We start from the raw sequence: 16,096 nt of genomic DNA, 5'->3' as shown, positions 1-16,096 counted from the left end.
GCGAATGCAATACATTGCATTATTTTTTTTATAGTAAATGTCGATTTTCCACCAGTGAACTATAAACAAACCGACACGAGCGTTGACTTAGAGATTACACACGAGTTGACTTATGACTGTGATAACTTAAGCATCTTCATTATTGTTCATTGTGATCGCTCATATGCTTAGCATGTTTTTAAGCACGTTGTCAGTTTTTGTGATTTAGCTACAGATCGTGTGTTACAGGAAAGGAATCAGTCTTTGGCTTAGCCTGGTTGTAAGTTTACCACTGTCATTATGCCTCCTGGCCTTTTGTGGTGCGAAATATAAATAAATAAAAAAACAATATTTCGTGTCCACCTTCCCAGGAATCGAACCCGAGACCTCAAGTATGGTAGGCGAACGCGCCAAACACTATACTGAGGTGGACTTATTTCCACTCAATTTCCTTTTACAGGACTTTTACCTGAGAGCCATTGAGTCGAAAACACTCATCCAAGACTCTGGTTTGATTTACAAATGCAGACAGAACTACAAATGCAGTGCCCTATGTACCACTGGGTGTGAATGGGGGAGGGGGTTGATTATGATGATGCCTATAAAATAAAGAAATTAATTCTAGTTGGTCTATGTGGGACACGAAAATTCCTTTTTTATTGATAGTAAATTTTTATCTGCGTACATCCAGTATTTCTTAATTGTTTTTGTTTTCAGTTCTTGAACAAGATGCTGCTGGATCGCCAGGGCTCCATGTCGTCTCTGTTTGCCATGGGCGGCGAGGTGGCTGCTGGCTGCGAGCCGGCCGAGAGGAGGGCCATCGAGCAGCAGCTCAAGGGTCTGGTGGGCAGGTTCGAGGCCCTGACCGACGGCGCCCAGAAGAGGATGCTGGATCTGGAACAAGCCATGAGGGTAAGAACAGAAGCGCCGGAAACATTCATTTATCAAATTTTTATATTATTTTATTTATCAAACGGTTGCATGATAGAAGAATGGATAACGGATTTAAAAAAAAATGCAGTTTTGCTATCTCTTTCATTTATTTGTATTCCTTCTAATCATCATTTTTTTACCAGGTCGCCAAGCAGTTCCAAGAACAGCTGCAGCCGCTGCTAGAGTGGCTCGGAGTCACCGAGAGGAAGGTCAAAGTATTGGAGCTGGTGCCAACTGATGAGGAGAAGATACAGCAGAGGATCAGGGAACACAAGGTAATTACAAATCTATATGGATTTCTTGTATTTCCATTTCCTAATCCATTTATTTATTTTTATTTTTATTATCTTTTATTTAGGAAACATACAGTACAGTTACAAAGCTTAATATTTTACACAATTAGACTTAACTCTAATGGACTAGTGAAGTTTCCATATTATAAAGCAATTATATGTAAGGTTAATTATGAAAGTATAAAAAAAAGAAGGAAAAAAAAACATAAATGAATGTTGTTTAAATATTAAAATTGAAGTAAAAAAAGATATTTTAAAGTTTGTAGTTTGTAGTGAGTATTTACAAACGGAAATACGAGTTATATTAAAAATGAAGAAAATTTGTAAGAGTAATTAAAAGTTAAGAATTGAAATAAAGAATGAAAAACATGCTCAGATGTAAAAATAAAATAGTAATAACATTTTATTTAAAAAAAAAGGAAAAACATATTTTAATCTTAAAATATGAATCATAAGGAGCACAAAAACCTATTAGATTTTTTGATGGAAGCCGTTTTAGGCTCGGCGACAACTTTTTACCTCGTCTTTGGACTCTTCCCAACAAGTTGATATCCTCAACAACATACATATTCCATACCTGAAACCCGTATTCGAGAGTAGGTCTGATGTAGGTTTTGTATATTTTTAGAAGCATATTCGGTGTTATATATGAGAAGGCTTTTTTTATCAAGTAGATAATTGAATTGGATTTTTTGTCATGTTTAATATGCGACATTCCCATTTTAAATCATATGTTATTGTTATTCCGAGTATCCATTTATAGGCATTTAACCAGGTTACGTCTTTTGAACCATAATACACGACAAAATCAATTCGTCTTCAGGTTCTCCACGACGACATCCTCTCCAAGCGTCCTGACTTCAGCGAACTGACAGAGACGGCCTCTACCCTCATGGGACTTGTGGGAGAAGACGAAGCCACTGCGCTCGCCGATAGGCTCCAAGCCGCTACTGACAGGTATTAATTATTATTGAGAAAACTTAGTCATGATATGCCTTCAATACTTAACTTATGATCTGCAATGCCTGAAATATGTTTTCTTACTAATTATAATAATAAAAATACGTATATAATTTTATTCCACTTTTTTTTATACATTTTTACCAGTGACCGGGTTTCGTCGTGACTGAAATTGTCAGACTGATGGGAGACTAAACAAATATCTATGTTATACACAAGTGCAAGCAGGAGTTGTAAATCATGATTTTATATAATTATGGAAATAAAAGAGTTTAAATTAAAATCATTTAAGTATAAGGCAATAACAATTATATGAATTTAAGTTTTGTTTGAATGTATATCATAAAAACTGGTGTAAATTATGTAATTTTATAATGAAAATGCATTTGAATTATGTTATTAAATTGTAATTATGTATTTAAATTTAATCAAAACTGTAACAAGGGCCGCTGGTTGGTAGTTCCATCGACAGCTATGCCCCCCGGGCCCGAGGTAATTAAGTGATTGGCGGCCTCCGTGGTGTAGTGGTCAAGACGCTTGACTCACGCACGGAAGGTTCCAGGTTTGATTCCCGGTGAGAACACAAAAATTAAAAATGTGATTTTTCTCAAGCCTGGTTGTTCTGTAATGTAATTCACCACTGTAATTGGGCATCCTGGCCTGTTGTGGTGCAAAAAAAAAAAAAAAATGAAATGAAATTCTCTAAAAGCAAAATTCCCGGCATTTAATTCTTATCAATTAGTTTCATTGTTTTTATTTTTGATCGTGTAGTGACTCGTGTTAAGGAATGAATGCTCCGAAGACATTTGGACAGTGTGAAAGCACTTCCTCCACATACCCAAAAACCATTTTAAAGACAGTGGGTCTTCGGTTTCCCTCATACTAAAAAGCAATGTTTTTTTTGCAATTGCTTTCATTTTTCCTTACGCTGTGAGCTTGGCAAATTATATGGAGGGCTTATACCGGATATTGTCATTCTTCCTCATGACCATATTGCAAACGGGAATGGTAGCAAGAACCGTGTCTACTTGTTTTGACATTTAGACAATCTAAAAATATTTTTTTTGACATGTAAAAGTATCGTGCTCAAATGAAACGATGCGTTTGGTCGTCTCTCCCCAGGTACCAGGCGCTGGCCGACAGCAGCCTGAGCGCCGGCGAGCTGCTGGAGCGTTCGCGCAGCGCTCTGCGCCACCTCGTGCTCACTTACCAGGAGCTGGGCGCCTGGATGGACGCGGCCGAGCGCCGCCTTCGCCGCGCGCGCCCGCTGCCTGTGCACACGGACGCCCTGCTCCGGCTCATGGACGACCTGGCGGTGAGTACATAATGCATGGCCGTATTGCCACGGCCCGGCGCCTGGATGGACTCGGCCGGCTATCAAGCGCACGATGAGGAATGATGACAATGGTGCTTATTTTTAACACAGACACTTTTTTATCAGGATATATAATATTTTTCGTATCCACTCATATGGACACATATCATAACTTTCTTATTTTTTGTAATAGATATAAAGAGTAGTGTTCTTATTTATAAAATAATCATTTGTCCACTAATAAATTACTGTTCTTCTATTCTTTTTTTATATAATGAAAGGGAAATCAAAAATCTACAAGTTCTTTAAAATGATGAGTATTATACTGGAAAAAATTATGTAAGGGCATAGAATTAAGAATAGTCCAGAAGGAGCGTAGACTCATTCGACGGTTTTGAATTATGCTATGGTCTAAGGTAGGTAGGTTTTTATGTATAGTTTATTTTGGCATCAATAACTAATTTTCTGTTTTTGGGGGAGATTTCTAAATTTGCTTAGAATACCCTCATGTATTCTAATGTAGAAAGAAAGCACAATGATGTTGGCTTGCTCACCGTCAAGCAACAAATAAAATATAATGTAGCTATTTTTAAAGATAAAATAATTAAGGGGATAAATAAAATTTAAAAGGTTATAAAATTCAACGAACAATGTCATACATATAAAATTAAGGATAAAAAAAAAGATAAGATTACTAATGAGGAGAAAAACGGAGTCTCAAAACTTATTGTACAAGGGATTGAAGCTGTACAATGAGTTACCTGAAGAAATAAAAGAAATAGAAAGCTTTAAAATGTGTCAAATTAATTCGAAAAAGTTCTTGAGAAATTTTGATAAAAAATTGTGATGTTGTTAAAAGTTACCATTTGTTCTTAACACTTTGAGACCCGGCCGAATACCCGTATAGTTTACCCTGTGCCCGGCCCATTTTTGTGAAATTGCATGCTTTGTGAAGGGTTTCTTAAAAGTGTCATAATTATAAAAATACTGGGTTAAATCAATTCAAACTTCTCATATTTATTTGAAACAATTAAATATGTCATTTTTGTATGATAGTTTGGCCAATATTGGCCTTTATGGAGAGCCACATTGCGCATTGCAATGTTTGCATATATACAGGGCCTCACTCATTGTTTTGTGCTTTGTATCTCGGAGCCGTGTAAACACGTGATTAAATAACCATGCGTTGTGTCCCGGTCCTGTGTAAACACGTGGTTTACCAGCAGCGAAAAAGTACTAATAAAAGTCACTAGATGTCAATAAAATGCACTTTTTTAGACAGCTGGTAAACCACGTGAGAACACGGGACCGGGACACAACGCGTGGTTATATAATCACGCGTTTACACGGCTCCGGGATACAAAGTGTTAAGATGTTATGAACTAATTAAATAATGCATAAATAAATACTGTCTTCATTGAAGATTTTTTGTAGGGACCAATGTAAAAAGGTGGCTATAGCCTACTTGAAACTGAAGTCATTTCCTAAATGAGACACACGATTTTGACAGCTATACCAGGCATAACCGCAATAAAAAATATGCTCTAATTATAAATTCTAATATTTTCCCTCTAGGAACTGACGGAAGAGATTGCCTCCAAGCAAGAAGCCGTGGAATCCACCGTGGAGTCCGGCCTCGAGCTGATGAAGCACATCTCCGGGGACGAGGCTCTGCAGCTGAAGGACAAGCTGGATGCCCTGCAGCGAAGGTACGGAGACCTCACCAGTCGGGGAGCGGACCTGCTGAGGGCCGCCTCTGAGGCCCTGCCCCTTCTACAACATTTCCACAACAGCCACAACAAGTGAGTCTACACATAATGTTTTTATTGAAAATACTTTTTAAACAAAGATTATTTGATGCCATTTATGAAGGAAGACATCTTATTTTTCAAAAAATTGTGATAACCAACTTGTACCAGATACCCGACAATTTAGTACACTTATTGCATAATAAATTTCGATACGTTTAAATAGTATCTACTTTAAGTTATGATACACTTCCTTTTAAGGGATGCGTTTAATGTTCACATTCAATTTTTAAAATGTCATACAATAATTGTTGCCAGCAGTTCAACATAACCAATTATTCCCAGTCAAAAAAAGATATATAAAAACTGACCTTAGAATATCCTATGGCATCCACTATGATCCGTATTTTCTTGATCACTTCAATGGGTTGATTTCTGTGGTTTTGGTGTGGCGCAATGCCACGATGATAAATCTTCAAAAAGAAGTCAGCCTTGAAGCACAAGTCTGAGCGCGAGCAAAAAACTGTCGAGTGCCATTTCGAAAAAAATACACCGGATCTCTTCGGCCGCGAATCATGCGACATTGCTGACCGAGCGAAAACGATCCCGCCATCTCTCAGCGAGACATTCAACTACACATTAATTCACGAATGCAATTAATGTGCATGAGTCGATTTAATTTATCTCTTGTTGACAAAAACAATCATCGCGTAAATTGAACCGCTGGCCTCTACACTTATGCTAGCATTTTTTCAATCCTCGAAACATTTCTGGAATGCGCTCATGGTATGGCCTTCTGTTCCATTAGTGATTCAGTCTATATAGAGATATAAATTATAGAAGAGTCCATGCTCATAAAACGTCATACTTTCATAGTCCTCTTCATCTTTAGGAACAGGAAAAAGTCGCAGGGGTCCAAGTCCGGTGATTAAGGTGGCCAGGGCATCGATACCGTCTGGTTTTTTTTGCCAAAAAGTCGTATGATTTCTTTACTTTTAATCAGACTACGGCTACTGTTACTACTTTAAACCGCCACACATGTTTATCCTAACATACGTACATTCTCAGTTTCTTCCACATTCATATTTCTTGTCATAAATGCCCTTGAATTGTGTCTGCTTTTGACATGATTAGACCTGAGATTTAGGTTTATCCGATCATGCAGCGTCTCTCTTGGTCGTCATCGTCTTACGTTACCATTCAGCCTTAACCGAAAATGCACTAATCTCATTTTTTCATGAAGACTGTTCTAGTGGTCCAAGGAATACTTTCTAGGGTTATAAAGGAGGCTATGTTTAACTCGGTGATCCATCAGATATTGATTTCTGTTCATAGTAATTTCAATGTTTGCATTTATATAATGTATTTCGTTTTCTAGGCTTGTTGATTGGATGGGCGTGGCCGAGGCAGCACTGCAGACTGCAGAACCTCGCGAGCAAGACATCATCAGGCTGGAAGAAGATCTCCAACACTTCCGTCCAGTTCTGGAAGCCATCAACCTTGTCGGGCCTCAGCTTTGCCAGGTAACAAACTAAGAACTTTACATTGCTCTAACTAAAGATTTTTCTCACATATTATGTTTGTTTGAAGGTACGCATACATAAGCAATTTTTATGTCGTTTTTCTAGATTATTCCTAATTACTTTATAATAATTGTTATCAGATTTCACCGGGTGAAGGAGCAGCCACCATCGAAGGTCTGATGACCAGAGATAACAGGAGATTCGACGCCATCGTGGAACAAATCCAGAGGAAAGCAGAGAGACTTCACCTCAGCAAACTGGTTAGGAAAATCTCATATTAATTTATTTTCCTGAAATTGACTTCCTTGTTAATAAACTTTAGGCTTTTTGACAGTGTAAATATACTCATACAAACCAATCTCCCTTCTTGCGTTTAGTTCAAAACATTTCTGAAAAAGCATAAAATTTTGTTAAACATCGCTATTTTATTATATTACTACTTCTACTACCATCACGTCATTTTTCCGTAGTGGTTTACATACATTTCTAGTTTCTTCCACATTCATATGTCTTTTTATACATGTCCTTCGGTTGTGTCTGCTTTTGACATGACCAAACTCGAGATATTGGTTCATCTGATCATGCCACGTCCTTCTTGGTCGTCCTCGTCTTATGTTACCATTCATTCTCGCCATGTATCTGTTTTACCATTCTTTCGTCATCCATTCGTTCTACATGACCAAACCATCTTAGTGACCCTTTTTTAATCTTATTAATTATACTTGTCTCAGATTTGCACTCTCGCTTGATTCTATCATTCTTTGGTTTTATTAAATTCATGAAATGCTCAAGTGCTCTCTTGTGACTCTTTTTAATCTTCCTCTAATCTTCATCTCTCCATTGCTGGATATAGGTCTCTTTTAACTCCTTCTACTCGTCTTTGTCTTGACTCATTAGCATCCAGGCACCACCAGCTATTTGGACAATTTACTTCTGACACTCCTTTTATTTGCCCAGGGCCTCCACTTCGTGACGCCCATCTGGTGTCCCCTGTCAAGCCGAATGTCTTGTCCACTGCCACTTTAGTTAGCAACTATGTTACCAACTGTGAGCCATATTTGTTCTTGCATTACTTGTCCCGAAAGCGTTTATTGACTAGTTGTTGTTTCCACTTTCAGCGGTCCCGCGAAGTAGCCGGGGACATGGACGAATTGCTAGAGTGGTTCCGCGAGGCGGATGAGCGCCTGCGCAACGCCGCCCCCCCGGGATGCGAACCCCCGCCCCTGCGAGCGCAGCTCAAAGAGCACCGCGCGTTCAATGACGATGTTAGCGGGCAGCGCGCTCGGGTCAGAGACCTCATCAGCAATGCCAAGAAGGTAAGAAAACTAACTCACAATAAACATAAGAATAAACCTTGGAATAAAATACAGTTTATTACTTATTTGCACTATCAAAGTTTCCTCTCCAGCTGAGTGCTTTTAGAGTGGAATAACGTCCGTCAAAATGTTTTCTAGGTAAATATCTAGTATCTTCTCATCAAACGAAATAACAATTATTTCAATCTTATACAAATTTTCACCAAAAACTCACCGGGGCCACAATTACAATGGGAAATTAAGGACGTTACACATTCGCCATGATGTTATAGTTGAAGATAAATTCTCCCGAGTGATTATGAAGATACACTACCGACCCTCCACCTTCAAGTTTTGGATAGGTACATCGATATATACCAAAAAGACGCGTACGCAACGGTACACATATCTAAAGTGTCATTCCTTCATTACGAAGTCATAATTAAAGATAAATTTTCAGATAAAGTTTCAGCGTCACTTATTGGTTGAATTAGATCATATCACGTCTGAGATGACATAATGAAAACACATATCGACATGTCGGTAGATCAAATTCACCATATGTTTGTCATCATGCACATTATCACGACCTTCATTGAACTGTCTCTCCACTATCCTTACCATTTAATCACTTATCTGACCTCACAGATCTGTCGATGAATGTAAGCTGGTTAAATGTTTTTTTGCATAAGGGAAAAAATTACAGCCCTTGCGTTTCAAGCAGCGGGGTTTTCAATTTTATTCACCATTCCAAACAAGCACCACGAAGCATACACAATGGTTAACTCAAAATGGCGTCAACTCCTTTTCAATAGATCAGGGTCAAGTACCACACATCTGCTGCACGATGATGACAAGAAATATAAACGGAACTTACTCTCCGGATATATACCTCGCATTATATTAAAAAAATAATTGTATCAATCACCGGCGGTGATTCTTCATTATTTCTCTAAACAATTTGTTTATTGCATTTGTTTAGGTGCTCCGTGAGTCGCAGCCGTCAGAAGACATGTCCATCATCAGAGACAAGATGGAGGAACTCCGAGAGACCATGGAGACCGTCGGGCAGCTCAGCTCCGACCGACTCGGTATCCTGGAGCAGGCCCTTCCACTGGCCGAACACTTTGCCGACACTCACGATGAGTAAGCATAATATTACGTATCTATTAGATGCTTATCAACAAAGTTTTTTTAAAAAAGCACTTTTTCAATAATATTTATGAATTATCACATTAATGTTTTTTGGTATTCGAAATAATACTCATTTTTAACTTTCTAGTCTTTCAACTTGGTTGGACGATATGGAACGCCAAATTGGAATGCTCGCCATGCCCGCTCTGCGACCAGAACAGATCGCCGCTCAACAAGATAAGAATGAGGTTTGTACAATATTTAATATATATCATTAACGACCTCTTTTTATGTCAAAATAAATCTCAGATCACAGTAATGTCTGGAGCTTATTTAGCATTAACCCCAATGGAAAACACAAGAATCCCCTTTTTATTCATCGCAATAGATCTAAACAGGTTGCAGTGATGTCAGGAGCTTATTTAAAACTGATCCCCATCTACATGATAAGAATCCCCTTTTTATTCATCACAATAGATCTAAACAGGTCGCAGTGATGTCAGGAGCTTATTTAAAACTGATCCCCATCTACATGATAAGAATCCCTTTTTATTCCCCACAATAGATCCAAACAGATCACAGTGATGTCTGGAGCTTCTTTAGCTCTGACCCTCATCAACAACACAAGAATCCCCCTTTTATTCATTGCAATAGATCTAAACAGGTCGCAGTGATGTCAGGAGCTTCTTTAGCTCTGACCCCCATCAACAACACAAGAATCCCCTTTTTATTCATCACAATAGATCTAAACAGGTCGCAGTTATGTCAGGAGCTTATTTAAAACTGATCCCCATCTACATGATAAGAATCCCTTTTTATTCCCCACAATAGATCCAAACAGATCACAGTGATGTCTGGAGCTTCTTTAGCTCTGACCCTCATCAACAACACAAGAATCCCCTTTTTATTCATCACAATAGATCTAAACAGGTCGCAGTGATGTCAGGGGCTTATTTCCCCTTTTTATTCATCACAATAGATCTAAACATGGAATGCGAGGAGCCTGTATGCTGCAGGTAAATTAGAGAACTTGATACAGGAAACTGTTAGGTGTAGCATACACATTATGGGAATTAGTGAGATGAGATGGTCTGGCGCAGGTATTCAACATCATGAAAAAGGCACAATTTACTATTCTGGAAGTGATCCGCAGGACAAACACCATAGGAATGGTGTTGGAATATTTGTTACAAAAGAGTACACCAAGTTTGTTAAGAACTTCATTCCTGTGAACGACAGAATTATGCTGCTGCAGATCAGCTGCCAACCATTCAACATGAATATCATACAGGTGTATGCCCCAACATCTGAAAGGAGGTACGATGATGACGTGGAAGTGTTTTACGAGGCCATTCAAAGTGTCCTTAACTCGGTAAAAGGAGACGAAATCACAATTGTTATTGGTGATTTTAATGCCAAAGTAGGTGAAGGTCGAAGATCGCATATAGTAGGTGACTATGGACTTGGCGCAGGCAACCAAAGAGGAGATAGATTATATGAATTCTGTCAGGAAACTGAAATGATCATTACAAATACATGGTTTAAACTGCCCAAGCGCAGACTCTATACATGGAAAGCACCAATGGACATCAGAGATAACCTTCCACCAGTAAGAAACCAAATCGACTATATACTTATTAATAATAGATTTAAAAACTGTGTTAAACGTGCTACAACTTATCCAGGAGCTGACATTGGTTCTGACCATAGCCTACTTGTAGCGGATATCCAACTGAAGTTGAAAGAATTGAAAACAAAGCATCCGAACAATCAGATAGATTTAACTAAACTGCAGAATCATATTGTCAAACAAAAAGTGGAATCCGATTTAAACCAAAAATTGGCACAATTGACAGACAATGCAAGTGAAAGTAATAGTGAAATTGATGTTGATACGAGCTGGAACAACTTCAAAATTATAATAAAAGATGTCTGTAATGAACACCTTAAGAGAGGAAAACAGGGAAAGAAACAGTCTTGGATGACTGATCATATTCTTGAACTCATGGAACATCGTAGACAAAATAAAAATGATACTGACCAATATAAAATTATACACAGAAGAATCAAGTCCGAAATAAAAAAGGCTAAAGAAGAATGGATGAGGAGACAGTGTCATGAATTGGATATCCTTTGTTCAAAGCATGATGCATTTAATTTGCATAAGAAAGTGAAGGAGATATCCAGAGTGACAAAAGGAAAGCATAGACCAATGAGCTTAGTAAATGACGATAATAAATTGATACTAGATGAGGATGAACTGACAGATACATGGGAATCATATATAAAAGACTTATTTGCAGACGATAGAGAAAATTTTGATTTGACAATCCCAAATCAGGGTCCTACTATTCTAAAATCTGAACTTCTCCACGCTATAGCCACATCAAAAAATAATAAAGCGAGTGGACCTGATGAAATCCCTATAGAAATGATAAAACTTATCCATGAAGAAAACATTGATCAAATCATTAAACTTTATAATAAAATTTATGACACAGGAAGAATTCCATCAGAATGGCTCCAGTCAATATTTATTACACTACCTAAAAAACAGCATCCCAAAAAATGTAGTGATTATCGACTCATTAGTCTTATGAGCCATATGCTCAAAATACTCCTTAAAATTATTCATGCTCGAATAAGAGGCAAATGTGAACAGGATTTGGACAATGCCCAGTTTGGATTTAGGAAAGCTTTTGGTACACGTGAAGCACTATTTGGAATGAATGTCCTTCTACAAAAATGTCGAGATCAGCGAAAAGACGTTTTTGCTTGCTTTATTGACTACGAGAAGGCATTTGACAGAGTAAAGCATTCAGAATTACTGAAACTGTTACAGGAGTGCCAGCTGGATGACAAGGATGTTAATTTCATAAAGAACCTTTACTGGCAGCAGACAGCTGTGATAAGATTAGGTCACAATGTAACGAGAGATATTGCAATTAAGCGTGGAGTGAGACAAGGCTGCATATTATCGCCCTTACTTTTTAACTTATACTCGAACAAGATATTTAAGAATGCTCTCTCTGATGTCAGAAAGGGAATAAGAATTAACGGCGAAATTGTCAATAACATCCGATATGCTGACGATACCGTTATCCTGGCTGACAACGCATGTGTCCTTCAGGAACTTCTTAATAAAATTGACGAAGCTGGTAGAGTAATGGGCTTGAACATCAATGTGGCCAAAACAAAGATGATAGTGTTTAGCCGAAACCCTCACAATAATGCTGTATTGCTAATAAATGGTCAAACAATAGAGAGAGTGACTAACTTTAAATACCTCGGCAGTCAAATCACTTCTGATCTGGATCCGGATAAGGAAATTAGATGCAGAATAGAAATAGCACGATCAGCATTCAATGGCATGAAATCATTCTTCTGCAGTGATAGTCTTAATTTAAAACTGAGACAGAGGATGGTCAAGTGCTATGTGTGGTCAATACTGCTCTACGGGGTTGAAACATGGACTCTCAAGGTGAACTCCATGAACCGATTAGAGGCTTTTGAAATGTGGCTTCACCGGAGAATGCTGAAAATCCCGTGGACAGATTTAGTGACCAACGTGGAGGTGTTGAGACGAGCCAGTGCCGAAAAAGAACTATTGTCCTCAATAAAACAGAGAAAACTCGCATATCTGGGCCATATTATGCGCGGAAGCAAATATACGCTTCTACAGCTTATTATGATGGGAAAGATCGAGGGAAAGCGTGGGGTTGGAAGGCGACAGATGTCCTGGCTGAGAAACATCCGCGACTGGACGGGAGTGCGTGGGGTTGAGGCGCTGTTCCAGTTGGCGCAGGACCGGAATGCCTACTCTAGAGTGATCGCCAACGTCGGGGAGACCTGATATGGCACAGAAAGAAGAAGATCTAAACAGGTCACAGTAATGTCAGGAGCTTATTTTCCAGGGTTCTGGTTTAAATTCACACACAGAACTGTATTTTTTATCTGCCTGGACACAGAAATTGAATTTGGTCACTAATATTTTTTTTTTTCATTTCCAGATGCTGATGCAGTCGATCAACGAGCACAAGCCGCTCGTGGATAAGCTGGTGAAGACGGGCGAGGCGCTCGCGCAGCTCTGCTCGGAGGAGGACGCGCAGCGGCTGCACGAGACGGCCGAGGGCGATTGCGCGCGCTACGCCGCGCTGCGCGCCGAGCTGCGCGCGCGCCAGCAAGCGCTAGAGGGCGCGTTGCAGGAGTCGGCGCTGTTCGCCGACAAGCTGGAGGGCATGCTGCGCGCACTGGCCGGCGCTAGAGACCAGCTCGGCACGCTCGAGCCCGTGTCCGCGCACCCCCCCAAGATCGAGTAAGCCACATTTGAATCAATTTTGCCACTCTTTTAGAAAGCAGTGGTTTTGCTAACAGTTATCCACAATTATTGACCACAAAATCTTTGAAGTACAGATCTACGCTCCGGCACTCGAGCGGTTAAAAACTAAAAATTAATCAATGGGATTTAAGTATACCTTGCTTGCTTATTTAATCAAATAGATGACTTTTTACTCATGTAAAGTTTTTTACATATTTTTATCCTTTTGTTTTTGCCCAGGGATCAGATCGAAGAGAACAACGCCATCATTGAAGATTTGGACAAGCGAGAAGAGGCATATGCGGCAGTCAAGCGTGCCGCTAATGATGTCATCAGCAAGGCCAGTAACAAGGCAGACCCCGCTGTTAAGGATATCAAGAAGAAGCTTGAACGCCTTAACTCGTGAGTATTCAAAAAGAACATTAAATGTCCACTCCCTAGTTGAGCATACAGTATCTTGAACCAACCTCAAGGTTTATCTACAGTATCTTGAACCAACCTCAAGGCTACCAGCTCCTGTGCATTTAGGATGCTTAGTAAAAAAACAATGAACATGGCGATTTGCGCATTTACTTGATTGGGCCTTTCGACTGCTCTCAGGTAAAAATCCTGACTTAGGAAATCTAATGGAGGTAAGCCCGCCTCGTTGTGTAGTGGCTGACATGTTCACCTACCACACTTGAGGTCCTGGGTTCAATTTTGTCATTTCTGGATTTGTTGGGAGCCAACATTATCAAAATATTGCTGACACCATTTAATTTTTTAGTATCTACTCTATATCTTGGGTCTGATGTTTTGCAGAATACCTGCTTGCACTGTGGGAGTTTAATATTTGCAACTTTTGTTAGCCTTAGACTACATCTTATTTGGATGTATTTCTTTCCAGGCTGTGGAACGAGATCCAGAAGACGACGGGCGACCGCGGACGCTCGCTGGAGGAGACACTGGAGTTGGCACGCCGGTTCTGGCGTGAGCTCACGGCCGTCATGAGCACGCTGCGTGAGCTGGGAGAGGCGCTGGCTGCGCAAGAGGCGCCAGCCGCTCAGCCGCGCGCTATCCAGGCCCAGCAGGTCGCTCTGCAGGAGATCCGCCAAGAGATCGACCAGACCAAGCCAGAGGTGAGCATTCTCTTTGATTGAGGGGAAACAAATACTGGTAAATGTAAAGATGAGAATAAATACTTGTGAATTCGAGAATAAGAATTAGTGCAGTGGAGTGAGAAGGAGAAAGAGTGCAGTCAAGTGCAAGGGTTAGAATAAGTTCAGTTGAATTCAAGTATGACTGTAGTCAAGTGCATAAGTGTGAATAAATACAGTTGAATGCAAGGATGTGAATAAGTAAAGTCAAGTGCATAGTTGAGAATATGTACAGTTGAATACAAGAATTAGTACGGTCGAATGCGAATGAAGTGTGAGAATAAGTACAGTCAAGTGCAATTATATGTTTTTATCTGTTCAGTCCACTAATTGAATTGTCCATGGCAGGTGGAGCAAGTGAGGAAGACTGGCTCCAAGCTGATGAACCTGTGCGGTGAGCCAGACAAACCCGAGGTTAAGAAGCACATCGAAGACCTGGACAGCGCATGGGACAACATCACAGCACTCTACGCCAAGAGGGAGGAGAACCTCATAGACGCCATGGAGAAAGCCATGGAATTCCATGAGACTCTTCAGGTATTTACTCTCAATTACTCTTAGTAATCATTTTGACCACCGACCAGTTTAAAATGGTTTTCATCTCATAATAATAATTCCCTTGCATAACTCCATTAATACACCAAATCAGCGTATCTTGAGCATCTGTTACATGAAGTTTAGATGATTAGTTCAGGGATAATGAAATATTGCTGTATAAAACCACCCTCTGAACAAACTATTTGTGTCGCTCTTGCCAGGAATCAAACCTGGAACCTCATGGTAGGCGAACAAATTTAACACAGTTTTCTCATTTGTAATTTTCTTCTAGAATCTTCTGGAATTCCTGGAAACAGCCGAGGAAAAGTTTGCCCGCATGGGTCCACTGGGCTCCGATATCGACGCGGTCAAGAAGCAGATTCAGCAGCTTAACAAGTTTAAGGACGAAGTCGACCCGCACATGGTTAAGGTCGAAGCCCTCAACAGGTCAGTACGCACTCCTCACATATCGATATTGTCCCTTTTGACACATTTCACAATAACAAAATTGCATATTCAACTTGAAAAATTCTAAAGTGCATCATCTTTTATTGTAATTTGATTTGGATAATTTGTCAGAGTAAGCGAGTTGCTCGAAACAACGAATTGTCTTAATTTGATAATATAGTTGTAGGTATATTTTGTTCAAAGTTCACACTATATTAATTCTACGAGGGTTAATTGGTGTGCTCCACCACACCTATTTTGAAGTGGTTGAGACAATGATATAAAGCTTATATTTGAAGCACTAACTTTGTGGTTATTCATTATAATAATATAAATAAAACAACTTTGTTTTTAACCACAATTTTTTTATTTTCCATGGACCGGTTTCGAAGCAAACAAGCTTCTTCATCAAGGTTTACGTAACTAATGAATTGATTCCTTTTTTATTTTTATCATGTTCACTAAATACTACACGTGC

At 39.4% G+C, this 16,096-nt stretch overlaps 1 protein-coding gene across 4 annotated transcripts in view; it reads left to right on the top strand.

Annotated features, from left to right (window-relative positions):
- shot (dystonin-like protein short stop) overlaps positions 1 to 16,096 on the top strand; it is a 495,344-nt gene that overhangs the window by 422,453 nt on the left and 56,795 nt on the right. For all 4 annotated transcript variants that reach the window (XM_088229644.1, XM_088229645.1, XM_088229643.1 and 1 more), the window contains 15 exons: positions 697 to 891; positions 1,056 to 1,187; positions 2,029 to 2,162; positions 3,288 to 3,480; positions 5,056 to 5,282; positions 6,607 to 6,751; positions 6,892 to 7,011; positions 7,870 to 8,067; positions 9,029 to 9,192; positions 9,329 to 9,428; positions 13,191 to 13,495; positions 13,739 to 13,900; positions 14,385 to 14,616; positions 14,983 to 15,171; positions 15,464 to 15,618. In XM_088229644.1, coding sequence (XP_088085770.1) covers positions 697 to 891; positions 1,056 to 1,187; positions 2,029 to 2,162; positions 3,288 to 3,480; positions 5,056 to 5,282; positions 6,607 to 6,751; positions 6,892 to 7,011; positions 7,870 to 8,067; positions 9,029 to 9,192; positions 9,329 to 9,428; positions 13,191 to 13,495; positions 13,739 to 13,900; positions 14,385 to 14,616; positions 14,983 to 15,171; positions 15,464 to 15,618 — 2,651 coding nt within the window. The remainder of the gene's footprint in view (positions 1 to 696; positions 892 to 1,055; positions 1,188 to 2,028; positions 2,163 to 3,287; positions 3,481 to 5,055; positions 5,283 to 6,606; positions 6,752 to 6,891; positions 7,012 to 7,869; positions 8,068 to 9,028; positions 9,193 to 9,328; positions 9,429 to 13,190; positions 13,496 to 13,738; positions 13,901 to 14,384; positions 14,617 to 14,982; positions 15,172 to 15,463; positions 15,619 to 16,096) is intronic.

This window comes from Micrasema longulum, unplaced genomic scaffold (assembly GCF_059751315.1).
Source record: "Micrasema longulum isolate JH-2025_06_02 unplaced genomic scaffold, ASM5975131v1 h1tg000691l, whole genome shotgun sequence".
Lineage (NCBI taxonomy): Eukaryota > Metazoa > Arthropoda > Insecta > Trichoptera > Brachycentridae > Micrasema > Micrasema longulum.
This window is presented reverse-complemented; position numbering and strand designations above follow the sequence as displayed.